This window comes from Dryas octopetala, chromosome 3 (genome assembly GCF_963921425.1).
Source record: "Dryas octopetala chromosome 3, drDryOcto1.1, whole genome shotgun sequence".
Classification (NCBI taxonomy): domain Eukaryota; kingdom Viridiplantae; phylum Streptophyta; class Magnoliopsida; order Rosales; family Rosaceae; genus Dryas; species Dryas octopetala.
The window spans coordinates 15,007,660-15,027,157 of NC_141368.1; the positions used below are offsets into that span (position 1 = coordinate 15,007,660).

General features: G+C 35.1%; 1 protein-coding gene and 1 pseudogene across 1 annotated transcript; one reads left to right on the forward strand and one right to left on the reverse strand.

Moving 5' to 3' along the window:
- Window positions 1–3,459: 3,459 nt before the first annotated feature.
- LOC147291258 (uncharacterized) lies at window positions 3,460–4,539 on the reverse strand. The gene has a single exon (XM_086235905.1). It carries the CDS (start codon window positions 4,537–4,539, stop codon window positions 3,460–3,462), a length of 1,080 nt encoding a protein of 359 aa, XP_086092031.1.
- Window positions 4,540–13,099: 8,560 nt separating this feature from the next.
- Window positions 13,100–14,820, forward strand: LOC147291259 (heat stress transcription factor A-9-like; annotated as a pseudogene).
- The last annotated feature ends 4,678 nt before the right edge of the window (window positions 14,821–19,498 follow it).

The following is a 19,498-nucleotide window of genomic DNA, read 5'->3' on the forward strand; positions in this document are numbered from 1 at the left end:
TATGTTTTGGTGAAAGGGTTGTTGATTGAAACATATTGAAGCTTGAATAGTGAAACTAGTTTGGTTATGTGTTTTATTATGGGTGTATTATATGATTGTAATGATGCTTTTGACCATAGATAGAGATCATGGAGTTTTAAGTGGTGTTGGTGAAGGGGTTGTTGGGCCTGGTGTTGTTGGGAAGAAATTTGATCTGAGGAAGATAATTGAAGAACCTGACTTATCTGATAAAGTTCCAAATTTCCAAATAATTTTAAAATGTAAAATCTATATGGAAATATATAGATCTATGGGATAAAAAACTAAAAAGCAATAAGGAGCAATATATCACTGGGTATGGGCTGTGGTATATAAAGCTAACATGACTACTGTTGTGCATTTAATGCACAAATGCCGGCCTGCAAATTCGCAAGGAAGTTGTGTCAGGCGAGAAGCAGTGGGGATGTGTGCATAACAAATACCACAGTCAATTTCCGGTGGTATTTGACTTTTCGATACACCCGCAAAGACCACTGATGTACTTTCTGTGGCATGTCTGTGGTATATTCTCAAAATACCACAGAGGGTCAGTGGTTTTTGTGCAAATACACCACTGATAATGGGGAGTGGTATAAGACCAATTTTCTTGTAGTGATCACAATTTAGTTTATTCCCCATCAAGTAATTTGTGCTAAAGGTCTGTAAGTGCAAGGAAGATTCTTGACTCTCAATCATCGATGGATGCAGCTGTGGTGTTGTGGTAAACTCAGGTATGTGTTTTATTTATATAAGTTACTAAAGTTGACACCAACAACTGCCAAAAACCTGACAAACCACCGCCCGTTGCCACCCCCAAGCTTCAACCCACCCAACCCGATCAATAATGGGCCGATTTCGATCTGGAGATTCCACCGACCGGCCCACTTCTTCTTTCGTTCTGCTACTTCTCTCCTCTACACATCAACAACTTCTGTGTTCTCTCTAGATCTGCAGCCTTCTTCAACACATCATCTCCTATTCTGTCTTTTTCTTCTTCCTCGATCGCCTTCTCTTCTTTCATCTTCAGTCTTCTTCTTCTTCTTCCTCTCATCTTCCTCTCTGCTTCAGCCACCATCGAACTTCATTGTTGCTGCCACGGTGCCGCATGAGATGATTTCTCTTCTCCTCCTCGTCAAGGCTCAAATCGACTCCGCCTGACTCGCCGACCAAACCGATGCTATCAAAACCTGAACCTGGCCATTTACATCTCAAGCAGTTTGGATGGGGAGTTTCCCAAGCTGACCATTCGGCTCAGCTGGCGGGTTGGGCCTCAACCTGACCCTACCCGACCAACTCCCAGACCAAGTTACAATTAGAGTTTTGGGTTTTTTTTTTTTTTTTCAAATTTGGTGTCTGAACTATTACTCGTGTCCCAATTAAGTACCTGAACTTTTATTTATTCATATTAAATACCTGAATTTTTATTTTGTACCAATATAGTACCTAAGTTGATTTCCGTTAATAAGATTAACGGAAGCTGTGAAATCCAAGGCTTTTTTAGTCAATTCAAGTGGGATTGTTTACCCATCATCCCTCTTCCCCAGCCTGTCCTTTTCCCCACCATTGTCACCTTCTCTCCTGCGTTGACACCTTCTTTCCCACCATAACTAAGCCCCCATCCAACAAACTTCACCTATTTAAGACATAGATTGCAGAAAAAAGAGAGGAAAATAAGCTCATTTTATTCCAACTTGTCTACCAACTGACTATCCATTGATGGAAGAAGAAATTTCAAAGATTTGAACCTGGGTAAATGTGTTATGACTATTTCTAGTTTCTCTTGGGTGATGATATTCTTGATGTGGTTAACTGCGAAAAAAAGAAGAAGCCAAATGTAGATTACAAATTTTGTGAGCGATGGGGTTTAGGATATGGGTAGTGTTACTAGTGTATGGTTATGGCAAATTTTTACTATTTTGTAACAAATGTTTGGTGGCTTTGTGATAGATAGAAGGCTATGTTTATTGACATCTGTGATGGAGGGCTAGGCTTGGTTGTTGTATGCAAACGTATATTTGGATATGCATCATCTAGCTAGTTGGATCAAGCTTGGATGTTACACAGAGTGAGTTAGTGATTTTTAGTGGTTGATTAATGAGTTAGTGACTCTCTAATAACGTTTAAATTTTTTTCTCATGGATTGAAAAGAAGCCATGTTATATATATATATATATATATATATAGCAAAATAATACAAGAAATTAAGGTATATTTAAACTTGACGATGACACAAAATAATAGACCAAAAAAAAAATGATCATGCATTAATCCAAAAAAAATTACAGACCCAATAATCCTTAGCTTCCAACAAAATAACAGGCATGGGTTTATGAAGCAAAATGACCTTGCGTTAATCCAATTAACAAAATTAAATAATCCTCAGTTTCCGACAAAATAACAGACCCCAAAATGAAATTCCATATTCTAATTTCATAGTCTAGTTCTACTCAAAACACATTTCCATAGTGTAATTCCATCCAAAATACAGTTCCAATCACCCAACTAGATAATCTAATTAGATACACATATTAATCCAATCTTGCTCATGGCATCCAAATTGTTTTCTTTTTTGCAACTTTCTTATTTCATATAAAAGATGTGCTTGTAACTGTGGAAGTTGGCTGAGATGGTTGTTGGGCCCTTGGCGTTGCTACATGAGTGGGTTGAGTTGCTTGTTGTGCTCTAGGTTGAGGAATTAATGCAGAAGTAGGTGGCATTGGTGCAGAGGTTTCTTTGGTTGATTTTCTCGAACCTTGCCTTGTCCTTTTAACCTATCCAACATTAAACCAAAGTTCTCATACATACATACATTTAAACCAAACCAAAGTACTCACACATGGATTTAAACATATGTACTGACAGGTAATTTTGTTGGTCTTGTACCAACCCCTGCAGCAGCAGTAGCCCCATTGGTGTTTGAAATTGTTCCTCAATTTGTTGATGAAGATAGTGCTCCACTGGTGCCTCTGACATTATGCTTTTTGTTCTTCTACATGGCAAATATTAAGTATTAGATAAATGCACACCTATATAAATGCACAAATACTAGTGTAGGGGTTTACCTTGAATTGAGTTGCATGTTGTCTTCTAATGCATGATCTTTGGTTGTGTCCTTCCTTCCCCACATATAGTGCACTTGATTTTGATGTTAAACCTTCTTAGCTTGTGTGGATTGTTAGGGTTGAGTATGGGGACCCTCTTCTCACCAGGCTCTCTAATCCTAACCTTCTTGGGTCTTCTTGGTTGTTTATGGTATATGGGAGAAGCCAAAGGAGGAGTACGTACCAGTTTTTACCCATTGATCTTGATCGAAAATTGGATGTATGAAAGGTCCATAAGCTTTGAGGTAGACATCTGACTTGTAACAGTTATCAACAAAGTCTATAACATCATAGTCTTGCTTATATATTGCAAAAATAGCATGGGGACATGGTATGCCAGTTAGGTTCCACCTTCTACAGCTGCAGAAATTTTTTGAAGGTCAACCGAAAAATTCCCTTCTTTCCAATGAGACACTTGGAACTTCAAGTCCCCTGCCCATACAGCTGTGCAATACCTTGACTCTTGTTTGTTCTTCTCCAAAATTCCACTAACCCTTGGCCCTATTCCATCAATCCATTTCTTCACAGAATCCCTCTTCTCTGCCATTCTGACCATGAAGTACATTCTAATTCTCTCAAGCATAGTTAGTATGGGTTTATCTCTTGCATCTATAATGGTAACATTAAATGACTCACAGAGGTTGTTCAATAAAATATCACACTTGGGAGTGCAATTGAAATATGCCCTGCTCCAATTAGTTGGGGACTTATCAGCCAACCATTCAACTGCTTTGTCATCCTTCAATTTCATCTGTTCCATTTCATCCTTATATTTAGCCACAGCAGTTGCTCTTGCAGCTGTCCATAGTCTATTCTTGAGTGCAAGACCCTTATGCTCACCCTTAAAATTGTTATACAAATGTCTTACACTGTGCCTATGCTTTGAATTGGGCAACAACTCACATACAACTGGTAATAGTCCATTTTGTTTGTCTAATATGAAACTCCAGTGCCACCCATTTTCTATGCCAACATCATTTATCAGAAATTTAAGAAACCATAGCCATGTGCTTTTATTTTCAACCTCAACCACTGCATAAGCAATAGGAAACAAGCAATTATTGCCATCTATTCCTACAGCAGTTAACAATTGACCCGGATGAGGCCCTTTAATGTGACACTCGTCCAAGCCTATCAATGTTCTGCATCCATCTCTAAAACCCTTCTTACAAGCTTCAAAACAAATGTAGACTCTCTGGAAGCATAATTGATCCATGTCCTCTTCAGTTTTCATAAAAATTGAACTGTCAGGGTTTGTCCTCCTTAGCTCAGCACAATAGTCCCAAAGTAATGCATATTGTTGTGCATATGTGGCTTCAATGGTAATTTGGGTCATCCTCCTAGCTCTATACAATTGGGACCTGGATACTTTTAAAACAAAATCCTTCTTCACTGTCTCTCCAAAACTACTCACTGCCATATTAGGATGGATCTTAATCTGATCCACATATTTTTTCGAGAGCCACATACTGGTAAGTTGCAAACCTATTTTTTTGCTTTGTGTGGCATTTATGTGTGTTCACATACGTCTGAATTCGAAATGTGGAACTATCTTCAAGTTTGATAGCATACACTACCCATGGTCACCCTTTATTTTTCTTTTTGCAAACTGCCCTCACTCTCTTTGTAGTGTTGTGCATAAACCTAATAGGCCTAATAGTCTTGATTGAGTGTTCTCTCACAACTTCCTTAAACAATGCACCAGATTCAAATTCCATCCTCACAATGAATTGAGGGTTGTTCATATCTGTTTGTGCATTAAATTGTTGAAATTTAGGCAACCTGTTCTTTTTCATATGTTTTCCAGTGTCTTCATCATCATTTGATGAGCTATCCCCACTAAGTAGCTCATCAGATTCACCATAATCAGACTCAACAACTTCTAATTCATTCAAATTGGGAGCACCAAAACTCGTATCCACATATTTATCAAATTGCTCATCATCATCACCACCATCTTCACACTCAGATTGTTCATAACATGAGTCAACAATATCTTAATCATCTTCTTCCTCTTCTCCCACTTCCCCAAATGAACATTAGTAAAGTAGGCTTTTTCCTCTTCTTCCACTGCCCCAACAGGAACATTAGTAAAGTAGTCATCTTCCTCTTGTCCCACTGCCTCAACTGGATTTTCAATAAAGTGAGCCTCTTGATCTATAAACTCATGATTAATAGATGGCTGGCCCTCCAAAATTCCACTAATGTTCTTGTGTTTCATATAAACAGTTGCAATTTTATTGTGTGGTAAATGTTTAGTGCACATATCTATGGCTTCTTTGTCAGTTAGTATATAAACTAAACTTCCAGTTTCAGAATTTTGATAACAAAATCTTACAAGGTCCATATAACCAAGATTTTTAGTGAAGTCATCCAACTCTATAAGTGACATGTAATCTATTTCACAGTGATCAAAGTAAGTGAACTAACCCCCAACATACCTCTCTGTATCACCCGTGTCTATGAACCTCCCTCCATGATGAATTTGGATGCTAAAATACCCAGATCCAGGATCTAAAAATAATAAAACCAACCAAGAGTCACTATAATTATACATCAAACTTGCACAATAACAGATAAAGCATAATAACACATAATATAACTCATGTATTTGTTTTAAATGAGTACTAAAGGACAAAACCTACTCTAGTGTTTCAATAACTATGTGTAGATTTGCAATTGTTATTTTAAAGCCAAATGAAGTACACATGCGATTTTAAAAAAAAAAATCTAAACAACAGTTCACATGCTATTAAACAAAATAGAGAACCATACAACACCATTATGCAAACCTCAATGCCACATATAGAGCAGACAAAACTCTAACACATTTGTTGAAAACTAAGTAGAAATCAATATAATACAGGTGTAAATGCAACTTTAACTACCATCGGCCAACCCCATTGTCCCCCACCAACAAGATCCATGTGCAAAATGCCAAAAAAAAAAATCCAAACATCACGTGAAAAGCAACAAAAAATTACCATATAACCCACAAAAGATAAAAAAAAATAGAGAATCTATCACACTCACATCAGTACATAGAGTATGATAAAAGTGAGAATCTTATACTTACCATACTGTGGATTTCAGAACTGCGTCTAATGATTGGATTCATTGCTCTGAGCCCTAATCTTCTTCGATTATACTTAATCAAAGAACTTTATCACGTTTCCCCTCTTCACTAACTACCTCTTTCTCTTGGTCAAGCCCTAAGTTGTCTTCTCTTTCTCATTGACCTCAGTTGACCACAAATGAACGTACGTACAGTGAAAGAAGATATTAAAGTATTCATGAAATGGCTAAATTGGCCTTGGGTATGTGGTCACCAGCAAAGCACATGACTCACTTATGTCCATTTCATTAATGGAAATCAACCTAGTACTACATTGGTACAAAATAAAAGTTCAGGTACTTAATATGGACAAATAAAAGTTCAGGTACTTAATAGGGACAAATAAAAGTTCAGGTACTTAATAGGGACAAATAAAAGTTTAGGTACTTAATTGGGAGACGAGTAATAGTTCAGGTATCAAATTTGAAAAAAACCCTAGAGTTTTTTTGTTATTGAGTATAACTGCATTTGCATATAATTTCAGTTGTAGTTGTAAATTTGTAATTGAGTTATGCTAAGAAACGTTTTAGGGTGAAAATTTTTGAATTAGATTTATTCATCCCTTAATGGGGTATATATATTTGTACAAGTATACATAATCTCCTAATTACATAAAGGAGTAATTACAGAGTCACCTATATTTGCTAATATTACAAGTAAACACACAATGTCTACGAATTGTAACAAGTTCGGTGTAAATTAATTGTCGATCAATCGGCATGGACTGCTAATATAGATCGGTGCTTTGACAAAGGAGAGAAAATTCAAGTACCAAGAGTGAGGAATTTCCACTATTAGAATCAATATATAATAGGATGAAGTGTGCAGACATTGTACGTCCTAACCATTTAAATTATCTTGGATTGTTAGGATTGATAGTTGGGTACATACCATCTAGTTAGGCAGGGGATGCTCGTCCATAGCGAATCATAGTGCCAAAAGTCATTTGGGACTCTGTAAGAAATATTACTAAATTTTGTTTTGTTTTTTGTTTTTCTCTTTTTTCTTTGCTTAACAAATGTATGAGAACTTGATTTAAGTGTGCTAATGATTTTTTTTTTCTCACTGTAGGTTTTTTTCGATTTATACGGAAGGCGATTTGCAGTAAGCATCTATCTCTCTCTCCAAAAGTCAATTTTACTTGTTTTTTTTTTTTAATCTTGTATATGACATTCAAGAGTGATGGCGTAGTAAGGGTGAGCATAAACCCGCCCAACTCGACTAATTCTAGAACCTTCCAGACCTGTCTACCCCAACTGATTCGGGCCGGTTCGGGTTAGGTTGAAGATAGAAAAAAGGGGCAGGTAAAACTTAATTGATACACTCGCACAAAATTGGTCGACTGCAGGTTTGGTTTACAACCGGCCGCCCGATAAAATTGACCCACCCGCACTAAATCGCTTGGCTTTAATTTGCATCTGCATATGCAATTAACTACAAGTAGATCGTTGCAACTACATGTACAATATATCCTAAAAAACACTAAGTTTAAATCTTCAACCAATAAATCCCCTTAAACATATTTAAACACACAAAAATTAATATCCAGATAGAATATCCAAAAAAAAAAAAAAATCGGTAACCATAGACGCAGATGCAGTTGCAGCTAGAATTGTGTTGCAGCTGTAGTTTACAAGTGATCGGTAGCTGTGGTTAAGGAGCTGTAGATCGGCCAACGCGCACACGTTAGGCGCACGAAGAATGCCTTTCTTGTTAGGGGTGGACAATAACCGTTCCAACTTGACCAACCCAACCACATTAGATTGGATTGGGTTGGTTTGGTTTCTATCCCACATTTTAGAGGAGTCGGTGAACAACCCGAAAGGTCGGGTTGGTCTGCGGGTTGATCTTTCAAATACCCGTCCCAACCCGACCCGACCTGACAGCCTTCTGTTCCACAGCAAAAACATTTCCATTTTGCGCCAAATGTGATTTGAATACATGAAAAATCTATTTACTACATGAAGCAACACCCACAACGCCACCGGTTTCTTATGTTCAATTGTTTACAAGAATATTATTTATTATATCCCAAGTTCCCAACAAGACCAATCAATTTACTTTACACATAACACTTTTTAATTAATTAATTTTTCACCTAACAGAAATTAAATATTCCATTAGAAGTTTTTACACTAATATATTTATTATTTTTTATTCCAAAGCATATCACATGTTTTTACACTATTATATATATATATATATCTATATTGTACACCCTTACCCTAATATCATTTGATATAAGAACTCTTTCCAATTAATTAATTGTTCTAAATTTATAATTTATATATTAAAGTATACTAGTATATTAGATTATTAGTATAGTATACTAGAATAAAAACCAAATCTCAAACCCCAAAACACTTATATATATATATATAGGTTTACATTTCCATAAACTAATTAATAATCAATATAGGTTTATATATGAAACATTTATATATAGGTTTGTATATATGAAACATTCCCTTATATATAGGTTGATATATATATATGAAACATTTATATATAGGTTTGTATCCTTATCACACTGAATATTCACTTAAATCAGTGAATCACAAAGAAATATATTTAATTATTCTAATATATTATATATATAAATATATTTATTGTAAGAATAAAGAATATATTATATTTAAGTGAATATTCAATTAGTCTAATATATTAGATATGTATAAATATTTATTTTAGGAATAAGATAACCAAACATTGGCAGTCTGGTGGATAAGGTGCTGTCTTCTTTTCTTGGTGGTCTTGTGTTTGAACCTTCTAGCCAGTTTCCTCATTTTTCAGGTATTTTACAAACCGTCCATCCCGCCCAACCTGACCCGACCACATTAGTTTGATTTCTATCTTTCAATTGGATTGGTTTGGTTTGCCAAAATGTGAACCCGTGGGTATTGGTTAGGTCTGCGGTTTGGGCCTGAACCCGACCCAACCCTACCCGTGTCCACCCCTACTTCTTGTTACATTATTTAGTTTTCTCTATCATCTTGAGTAACAAATCAAATTTGCATCATTTTTAGTAATTTAATGAGTTCTTAAGCTCTTGAGTGTAATTTTATAGAGTATATATATTTATACAAAAATTCACTGTGCAAAATTATCATTCTTTAACTAAAGAATAGATGTTCGTCTTGTTATGATTTCTTGTCCTTTTTTTTTCACATATTTTACATGGTTCAACATTTTAGAGTCTAGGGTTCTACATTTAGGGTATATTTTATGTTTTATCCATTACAACTCATGATATATGGCATCAAAGAAGGCTTCCCGAAACTGTCCAAAAATTGCATAAATTTTTATATTTTTCTATTTTCAACCAACTTCATTTCTCTTCAATTCTCATCACCAAAATCGGTTTTTAAGGCTAAGAAAAGATGAATTATAACTTATACTTCAATTAAAATAGAAGAAAACACAATCAAATGGATTTAAAAATCAAAAACTCAAAACTGAAAATTGCACAGTACACCCAACCTGAAAACTCCTTCTCTTCTCCTTCAATTTCATGATTGTTTGTGATCCTATAAAAACCTCTAAACATCCAAATAACTTTACAACAATAGAAATCAAAACTAACTTTAAATTATAGTAAAAACAGAGCATCCAAGGAAGTTAGAAATTTACGTTCTTCTTCCTCCTCTCTCCTCCTCCTCTCTCTCTCTCTCTCTCTCTCTCTCTCTCTCTCTCTCTCTCTCTCTCTCTCTCTCTCTCTCTCTCTCTCTCTCTTTCCTTCCTCTCGAGTCGATCAGTTGGGTTTGGTCTAAGTTGAGCTACTCCTCTTTTGTTTTGTTTTCAATTCCAACCTTATAACATCACCTAAAAAACTACTGCCGAACACACACACACTTCTCCACCGCCAAGCTTACTAAAGGGGTCCTATCACACAAGCTTTCCTCATCAAATAGGAAAGTTATTAGAAACATAGAAACCAACTAGAAGTTGCTGGACTTTATGTCCAGCCAGCAAAAAACCCCTTTTTTTTTTTTTTTTTTTTTAAGTATCTATATATAACATAACATAATTAAAATGTAAATATAATTAATATTAATAAAGGTCCATTGACTTTAAATACCAAACTTTAATAATTTTTTAGTTTAGGTACTAAAATTTAATAGCATTTTAGTTTAGATACTAGTTGAAAAGTCAAACAAACTAATAAAGTGAAGGCTATTAGAATTCATAAAAATTACATCATATGCCACTACAATAAAAAAAATTTAAAAAATTCCCAACTAACCACCGGCCACCTCCGTCCGGCCGACCACCGACCAACGCCGTTCAACAACACAAAAACAACTTGGCATAGAAGGGATTTGAACCCCTCTCATGCAAGAGAAAGAGACACTTCTTACCACTACACTACATAATAATTTCAATAAAAGTATTACTTTGACCTCTATTTATCCAATATTGTAATACAATTTAAAAAAAAAAATTAATTCAGTCACAAGTCACAAGTTAAACTGTGACTATCTCACAATTTGTTGTGACTGTCATGGTAAGTTGAAAGAGATACCTTCCCCAATTGCACTAGTAATTATTTTGTATAAAAAATATTGCTTTGACCTCTATTTATACTACATTGTAGTACAATTTTTTCAAAAACATTCAATCAAGTCACAACTTAACCGTGACTGTCTCATAATTTAGTTGTGATTGTTCTGTAGTCACAACTAAATCTGAAGTTGTGACTGTCATAATTTGAAAAAGATAGACCATAAACTCCAGCATGCAAACTATAGAAAGTACACCTAAACCACCCCCAAAACTCATATAACAAAATTTGAAGTTGTGACTAATATTAAGAAAAAGATAAGTTTAACATAAAATACATAAATGTTTAACATAAAAGCTCACGTAAAATAGAGAAGAGGTTCAGAGTATCCCCTACATAACCAGCAAAAATATTTCAAGACCAGCATTCTTATTTACTACCCATTTTGAGTTTTATTACTTGTTTTACTGAAAAAACTCTGAGTTGGTCATTGAGCAATGAATTAATTTCAAAAAATGACAAACCCATGAACAATACATGGAAACCCATAATCAACATCAATGCAAAAGTATCGGTAAACCTATTCTACCAAAAAGGGAGGGAAAAAGGAAACAAAAGCCCAAATGATTCATTGGTTCTAACCTTATTACTCTCAAAGAAAAAATTACAAAGGTAGCAAAATGAAAATCATAATTTAGAAGACATTAAAAGAACACACACTTGTCATAAGAATGGAAAAGAAGTCACAATGAAAACTGAACATACATGCAAATACAAAGTCGCAATTTGACATCAAAATTCAAAACCTTTGTGGCACTCACTATAATGCACTAAGTCTTCTTTTTGTGTAAAGTAATTGCTTTGAACCTAATTTATATAATATTGTGTATATATATATTTTTTAAAATAATTGATCTAGTCAGTCACAACTAATTAAATCTAAGTTGTGACTGTCATAATTTAGTTGTAACTGTTCGCACAACGACCAAACAGTAATTTTTTAACAATTATTAATTATACTAAACCCAATAAACAGGCCAAGGGCAAAATCGGAATATGAAATAAGCCCACTAGAAATGGGCTAGGCTGAAAATAAGGTTTGGTATCTAATCTAAAATGTTTTTAAGAAAGTTAGTAGCCAAACTAAAAAAAATAGTCATGTGCTGGTATTCCAAAAAGTTATTAGAATTAGGTAGTTAATCCTAATTTTCTCAAAAAAATACACATATAAATATAAGTTAAAATGTAAACATAATTATATATATTTTTTAAAAACTAAATAAATATAAGTATAAATATATAATAAACATATATAAATTGATTTTTAAAAAATTTAGGTTATTACAATTTATTAATTCTATATCATAAAAATACAACTCGCCAGGTTTAGGATGGTCGTTCCCTCAAGCTTTTCTCAAGTCCTTTAATTAATTCCATTTATATATAGTTCATACATATTCAATAAAAACTTTCATAATTAAACTTTGACTTATCTAATGAAATAAAACTTGTTTTTTAGCTTGTCTAAACATAAATTTTCAATTCAACTTCTACGTCTATTCATAATTCAAATTATAATACGTAAATTAATAATAATAATAATAATAATATAATTTATCCCCTAACACAATGAAGTTAGGTGATGGGTGATATTAGTAAGCTCTTTGCTCTTCGAATAAAGACAGCCCACCGAGGCTACCGAGCCATATGATGTGTCTAGTGAAACTAGTTGGCATACATGCAGCTAAGGTTGGTATCGGATCGGTAACCAACCCGACAGCCTCCAATCGACCAACTGACCAAGGCTGATCGAAACATCAAAATGTCATCTGATACCATTCCGAGGGTGGTCAGTTAATCGACGGTTGATGGCACCGACTATCCTGGTTGGTATCGATATCCAATGAGCTCTTTGACTTTTCTGAAATTGGCAAATTTGGGCCCCATAATTGTAATTTTTTTAAGGGCTTAGGCCGAAAAATGGCAAATTTTTTAAGAATGTCAATTTTTTTCCAAATATTTACATAACCATTAACCGGAACGTCAAATGGCAAATGGTGGTGGTGGGGGACAAAGAGATGGGGTCAATATGGTAACCCCAAATGGCAAAAGTTTCAAAAATACAGAAACGTGGCGACCTCCTACAATTCCTTAAATAGGACACACACGCTCGCACAGTCACACCCATTGTCCCGTTGACCCTCTGAGACTCTCACTCTCAGTAAACAAGAGTGAAGAGGCCAAAAAAACCCAAAATAATAACCCAAATAAAACCATAAAACTCTGCTATTTTCACAAACAGCCAGACTCTTTTGTTAACTTACTTGGCAGATTCTAAAACCCTGTTTTTTAAGTACAAAGAAAATGGTGGTTGCAGACGGTGGTGGTTGTGGTGGTGGTGGGTCTTGCAACCCTTCACAAGAAGCAGTGACAGCCAAAAAAGAGCAAAAGACAGTGACTTGCAAAGGTAGTCGGTGTGATAGGTCATCTTCATCCACCGCTTCACTCTCAAACAAGGTCTTGGATTTAGCAAAACCAAAGGAGGAGGCGCCCAGTAAAGTGATCCATATCATTGATATCAAAGAAGAAAGCATAGAGGTTTTTGGGGATGATGTTGAATACGGCCGAGACTATTCTTCATCTTCATCCATGGTGGTGCCCAAACCCATGGAGTGTTTGCACGAGTCTGGACCACCACTCTTCTTGAACAAGACCTTCCAAATAGTGGATGACCCAGATACGGACCCAATTGTATCTTGGAGCGAATCTCGTGAAAGCTTCATTGTTTGGGACTCCCACGAGTTCTCTAAGACTCTGTTGCCCAAATACTTCAAGCATAGCAATTTCTCAAGCTTCATCCGCCAACTTAACACTTATGTGATTATTCCATCACTTTCATAAATTTTTTTCCTTGGCTTTTACAAACATACGAAAAAAAGTAAATATACTGAATTCACTTTTATTTTTCTGGTATTCTGATTTTGGTTCTAATTAGTCCTGTAAAGTGTAAACCTTTTCTGCTCTAAGTTGTCTTTAGTTTCTCTTCTGTGGTTCTTTTCCTACTTTGATTTTGAGCTTTGATTTGCTTAAATTTTCCTTATCTTTGTTTCTTGGGTCTTATTATGTAATCAGGGCTTCAAGAAGGTTGATCCGGATAGGTGGGAGTTTGCAACTTAAGGGTTTCAAGGAGGGAAGAAGCACTTGCTGAAGAACATCAAGAGAAGAAGCAGATATAACAGACAACCACAAGGAACCATGGTCTCTGCTGATTCAACCAAAGTTGGGTTAGAAGACGAACTTGAAACTCTAAAGAAGGACCAGGATTTGTTGCAACTCGAAATCATGAATCTGAGGCAACAACTAAAGAACTCACAACATCAACTGACTACTGTTGAAGAAGGGATTCGAAATTTGGAGTGTAAGCAACAAAGGATGCTCTTTTTCCTCATCAAGATAGCCAAAAATCCCACCTTTGTTCAGGAGTTGATGCAAAAGAGAGTGTTAAAGAGAGAGCTGGATGGGGGTGGTCTAGGTAAGAGAAGAAGATTACTTTCAGCCCAAGACCTTGAAAGTTTCGCTGAGGAGATTAATAGAAGGCACAGTGTTAATAGTGGAAATCAACTTCACGAACAACTGGTACCCAAAAGAAAGAAACCCCATTGTCAGCTACTCAGCTCCCATGGTTGATAAATCATGTAATTCAGTTCAAAACCAGAAACCCCATTTGGTGCCTGAAACAAGCCCAGAAGATATGCCTTTTGTTTATCACGACATGAGTGAAATTTTTGGGAGAGAATTCAGTTTTTGATGAAGAATTTGCAGCAAACGACTCCAACTTTTACCAAGAATTGGAGGATTTGATTGCCAAGTCACGTGATTGGAGTGGATATGTAAGTAATTGCCTGGTTGAGCAAGCTGGTTGCATGTATTGGGTCAAGGCCTTGATTTTTACAGGTATATTTCATCTTCTCTTCAATATGATTGTGTTACTGTTTAGTGATATAAGGTAAATCAGTAAATGTAATGTGTTTTGGGGGTGGTTGCTTCTACAGTGTGAAGATGTGAGCATGAAGAAGAACCGCTAGAAGATTGAAGGTGAATGAAGAACTCCTCAACCTGGAGAGTTATGTAGTTTTTTGTAGTTCATACTTCCATCTACTTTTTTTTCCCTCTTTTTATACTTTTTTTCTTCATTGTGTGGTTGTCTATTCCCTAAGTTGTAAAAATCTCTCTCTGCTCTACTGATCTTGCACGGTTTGGTCAGGTAGATGAACTTGCTAATTGCACAAATAGTCCACAAAGTCTCATTTTGGTTCACGATTTTTTGAGTGTCATTTGGATTCACCAATATGATCTATTCCCTTAAAATATTATAAACAAACCTTAAATGAAATGGCAAAATAGTGATTTCATGTCCTAATTTGATCTCTTAACCCAGCACTGCAAACCACCTTCTCCTCCTAACGTGGGACAGTGGGAGAAGTCCTTGACATTATTATTTATTGCAGTGTTTTAATTTGTCATGTGCCTAATTAGTGTCTCCCTTCTTATCTTCGTCAATGAGAAAAACTTGAGTAGGAGAACCCCTGCCAACTTAACTCTATCATCCATTTAAAATTTGTCATGTATTGTTAAGAGTAACGTAGAGTAATGTCTCATATCAGGTTTTGAGTCTCTTCACTCATTTCTAATTAGTTTTGGGATTAATATTTATTTAGGCATTCAATTCAAAATTAATTGACAATGGGTGAAGAGGCCCAATACCTGATGTAGGACATTCCTCCACATTACTCTCAACATGTGTTCTATCAATTTTTTAATTGGGTGCTGCTATTTCGGATCCAATTTTTTTTTAGGAAAACTTTTATTTAGATCATTTAATTTAACAATTTAGTGAATAAGTCTTATGACTTTTAAAATTATAACTAAAGTCTATTAATATTGTAATCATTCCATATTATATAATATTGGTCATTTAGTTTCAATCTTTTCACACATAGCAGGTATCGAACCCTTGACGGTCATTTTTGAGTGTTCGGCAGTGCATTTTGACTTCTTCTCAAGCTCTGGTTTGTTGGTTTTATATTAGATTTTAACTCTGAAATTGTTCGGCAGTGCATTTTTACTTCTTCTCAAGCTCTGGTTTGTCGCCCAAAATCTCAGAGTTAAAATCTAACATACAGCCTTCACAAATCTCATTTTATACTTTAGAAATGTATGAAATGAACCCGTATTCTATACCTTTAAAAATTAAAAAATAATAACATATTTATTTGACAAGGCAATAGTCAACGGGCTTTATTTAAAAAAAATAAGGATCTTATTTGAAAAAAAAAGTCATAAAATTTTTTTAAAATAAGAAATTAGAAGGATTAAACTCTAATTTTTTTTTTTTTTTCATTAGCACTAATAATTTAATAAAATATTATTTTATTATTTTATCTTAATATAAATTAATTATTATGGACAAACATTTAATATAAAATTTTTAAAAACTAATTAACTTAAACTATACCCAATATCATCAGTACAACACAACTCTGTATATCCAACATCTCTGCTCATCTCTTCAATCTCTACACACCTCTTTTTTTTAATAAAACTCTAAACTCCACTACACTAACATTCTCTATATCAAGACAAACTAGTATAATGAAAATTTCAACAGTAAATAACAACTGCTTTTACTTGGTGACCTAATGTTTTATCATCATAAAAATACTGTTGAGCTAGCCAGGACTCCAACCAACGTTTCTAAATCCTTGACATTATTATTCACCGCAGTGCTTTAATCTGTGGTTGATGTGCCTAATTAGTCTCCTTTCTTATCTTCATCAATAGCGCTCTCCAGTCTCTGTCCTTTGTTTTGGAATCTACTTTTAGCCTTTGGGCAAAGCTTATTATTATGATGTAGCTAGTGGCTATGGTGTAAAATGGTGCTGTTGTTCCCCTTTGGCATTTGCCTTTACCTGCTGAACGTACACATCAATTGAATAACGTGAATCACTGAATATCACTGTGAGTATCTACGTGTCGTGAATTCATTTGGACGTAGCTGAATAAGTTTGTCCAACTTTGGATTATTTTGCGTTTAACCAGCCACGTTTCAAGTTTCAACCCCTATAATTAAAATAGACTGCAAACCTGACAAATCCTTCACCAACCTTCCGGCAACCTCCGTACACGACTAAAATAAATTGAAATCTTTTACTTTTCTCGAAATAAAGTGAGGGGTGTGACGAGAGATATTAATAATTCACTGAAATTATATTACGTAATATATAGCTTGATAATAATTAGTATATAAAATTTTAAATTTTTAAAAAAATATTCTTCAAATTATTATTATAATTTAAGTAAATTGATTATAAAACAAATTACACGTAAGTACTTTAAATATACCTTATATTTCAACTTAGTACCTTAAATTCACAAAGTTGCACATCAATACCTAAATTTTCATTTCATGAAAACCACATACCTCTATTAGATTTTCCATTTGAGAGGTCGTTAACCGCCTACGTGGCACACTGACGTGGCTTTAAAAAATGTAAGATTGACAAAAAAAAATAATAATAAACTTTTAAAAATAAAATAAATAATTATAAAAAACAAAAAAATTTAAACCCTAATAATTAAATTATAAAAAACAAAAAAAACATTTATTCTCTTCTCTCCCTCTCTCAACCCGCCCCCCCCCCCCCGATTCTCTCTTCTCTCTTCCCGATCTCTTTCTCCGGCGAGACCACCCTATCTTCTTCCTCTCTCTTCCCGCTTCCTCCCTCTACCTGCACTTGCTCGGAAAATCACCCGAAAGTAGACCCAAGGGCCGACGGCAACTCCAGCGAATCTCTCTTCGCGCTTCCTCTCTTTCTCGGATGGTGGTTGTGGGTTGGGGTGATTTGGGTTTGAAAATTTAATTTAGGTGATCTATTCATTCAATTAACTTGATTAAATTCACTTTCAGTGACCGGACCCCAATTTTTATTTTATATGATCATTCAGGAACTAGTCAAACAGACACAACTCTGACGATGCAGTAACTAAAATTTGAAACTCCAGATTTACTTGTAAAATCAAACCAACTTCAGTAAATACCACAAGTCATAACACACCCAGGAATTGAGTGACACCCTATGCACTCAAAGGATCCATCAATGTAGGCATCCCAGTGCTATCAACAACTAAAGTGGTGTGTGGACAGATTTAACAAACTTTCATTTAGCATTCATGGTCTAAGTTAACATGCTAAAGTGAAGTGTGTGATCTTGTGAAGTTATTTTCGAATTAATAATCAGCAACACATAGGAAACAAATCACAAACAAGTCACACGATTGTTCACCCAGAAAACCACTAACGGTTAAAAACTGGGGGTCTTTCCAGCTGACCAAGCAATCCACTAAAGAAGAAGTTCAATACAAAGGGAGCATACAGCACACAAGCTCAATCACTAAGTCATAAACTAAGTGGCAGCTTTCTTACCCCTTTGTGCAACTTCCATAAGCAAGGCAATCGGTCATTCATGAAGAAGGCAGCTCCAACTCCAAGCTCATCAACCCATGGCACCAATTCACACCAAGCCCAGTAGATTCATCAATGTATGAACATGATATGCCAATGTTGGATTCTTAAAAAAGAAGATCAACCTTCTCAAGCAAGAGGCATGAAAAAGTTGATACTGAATCCTTCAACTAAAATCTAAATGAATGTGTTTGAAAAATATATAAAAAGATTTAAACACTCAAGCTCATTCAGAATTTTAGATGAAACAAACAAGTTCAGAAAATTATTTTGATTTTGAAAATTAAATGAACATTTTCTAACTTGATAAAAGATGAGTACTCACCCCGAAAATACCCACTGAAAAAATATGCTCATCGACACACCAATAAGTCTGAATCGAATATCTCATATACCCGTACACACACACACCATTTCCATGTTTGCCCGAGCCACGTGGAAGCCAATCAATGGCTGTCCACAAGAGACGAATAAGGGGTATATTCCTTTTGTCCTAGAGAGGTATCCTAGTATTACTAAGAATAGGAATGAGGAGCTGTAAAAACAAATTTTGCTTTATTTTGCAAAAATCAGAAATGGAGAAGATGATGAATAGTGCTGAGGTGTGTGGCGTGAATGAAGGAGATGCAATCATATCTGATTGATACAGTGGGGGAACCAAGTCATGTGCAATGCACATGCATGTTTAGTAAAAACAGAAAATGGGCTTTCAATGAAATGAGCTTTAATAAGTAAAACCCGAAATGGCCCCACTGCAGTGTCTGTCACTGTATCAACCACTGTACGTGAAAAACATTGTTCTTTATGACTAGTCAAATGGACAAAAAACTGTTATTTTTCATGAATTGAATGAAGTGCAGTATACCTTGAGTCTTTGTTCATTCTTGACTTCTTCAATACAGCTGAACTTGTCCTTAATCTAGCCTAGAGCTTGTGAGTGATTAATAAAATTAAATACAAAGGTTTTGACAAGGAAAATATCCAATATAACAAATCTTAGAAACTAACAATCTCCCTCTTTGGCTTTCCTTGACAAAACATCAACCCATTCACCTCACAAGACTTTCAACACTCAGCCCAACACTATGTTATAATGTACCTGCAAGAAGAAGTACTTGCACAACACAAAATATGATAGTACAGCAACCAATGCAGTTTAAACACAGCAAGCAATGTAGATTAAACAAATACATTCTCCCCCTTTTTGTCATGGAAAGACAAAAGGACATACATAAAAAAGA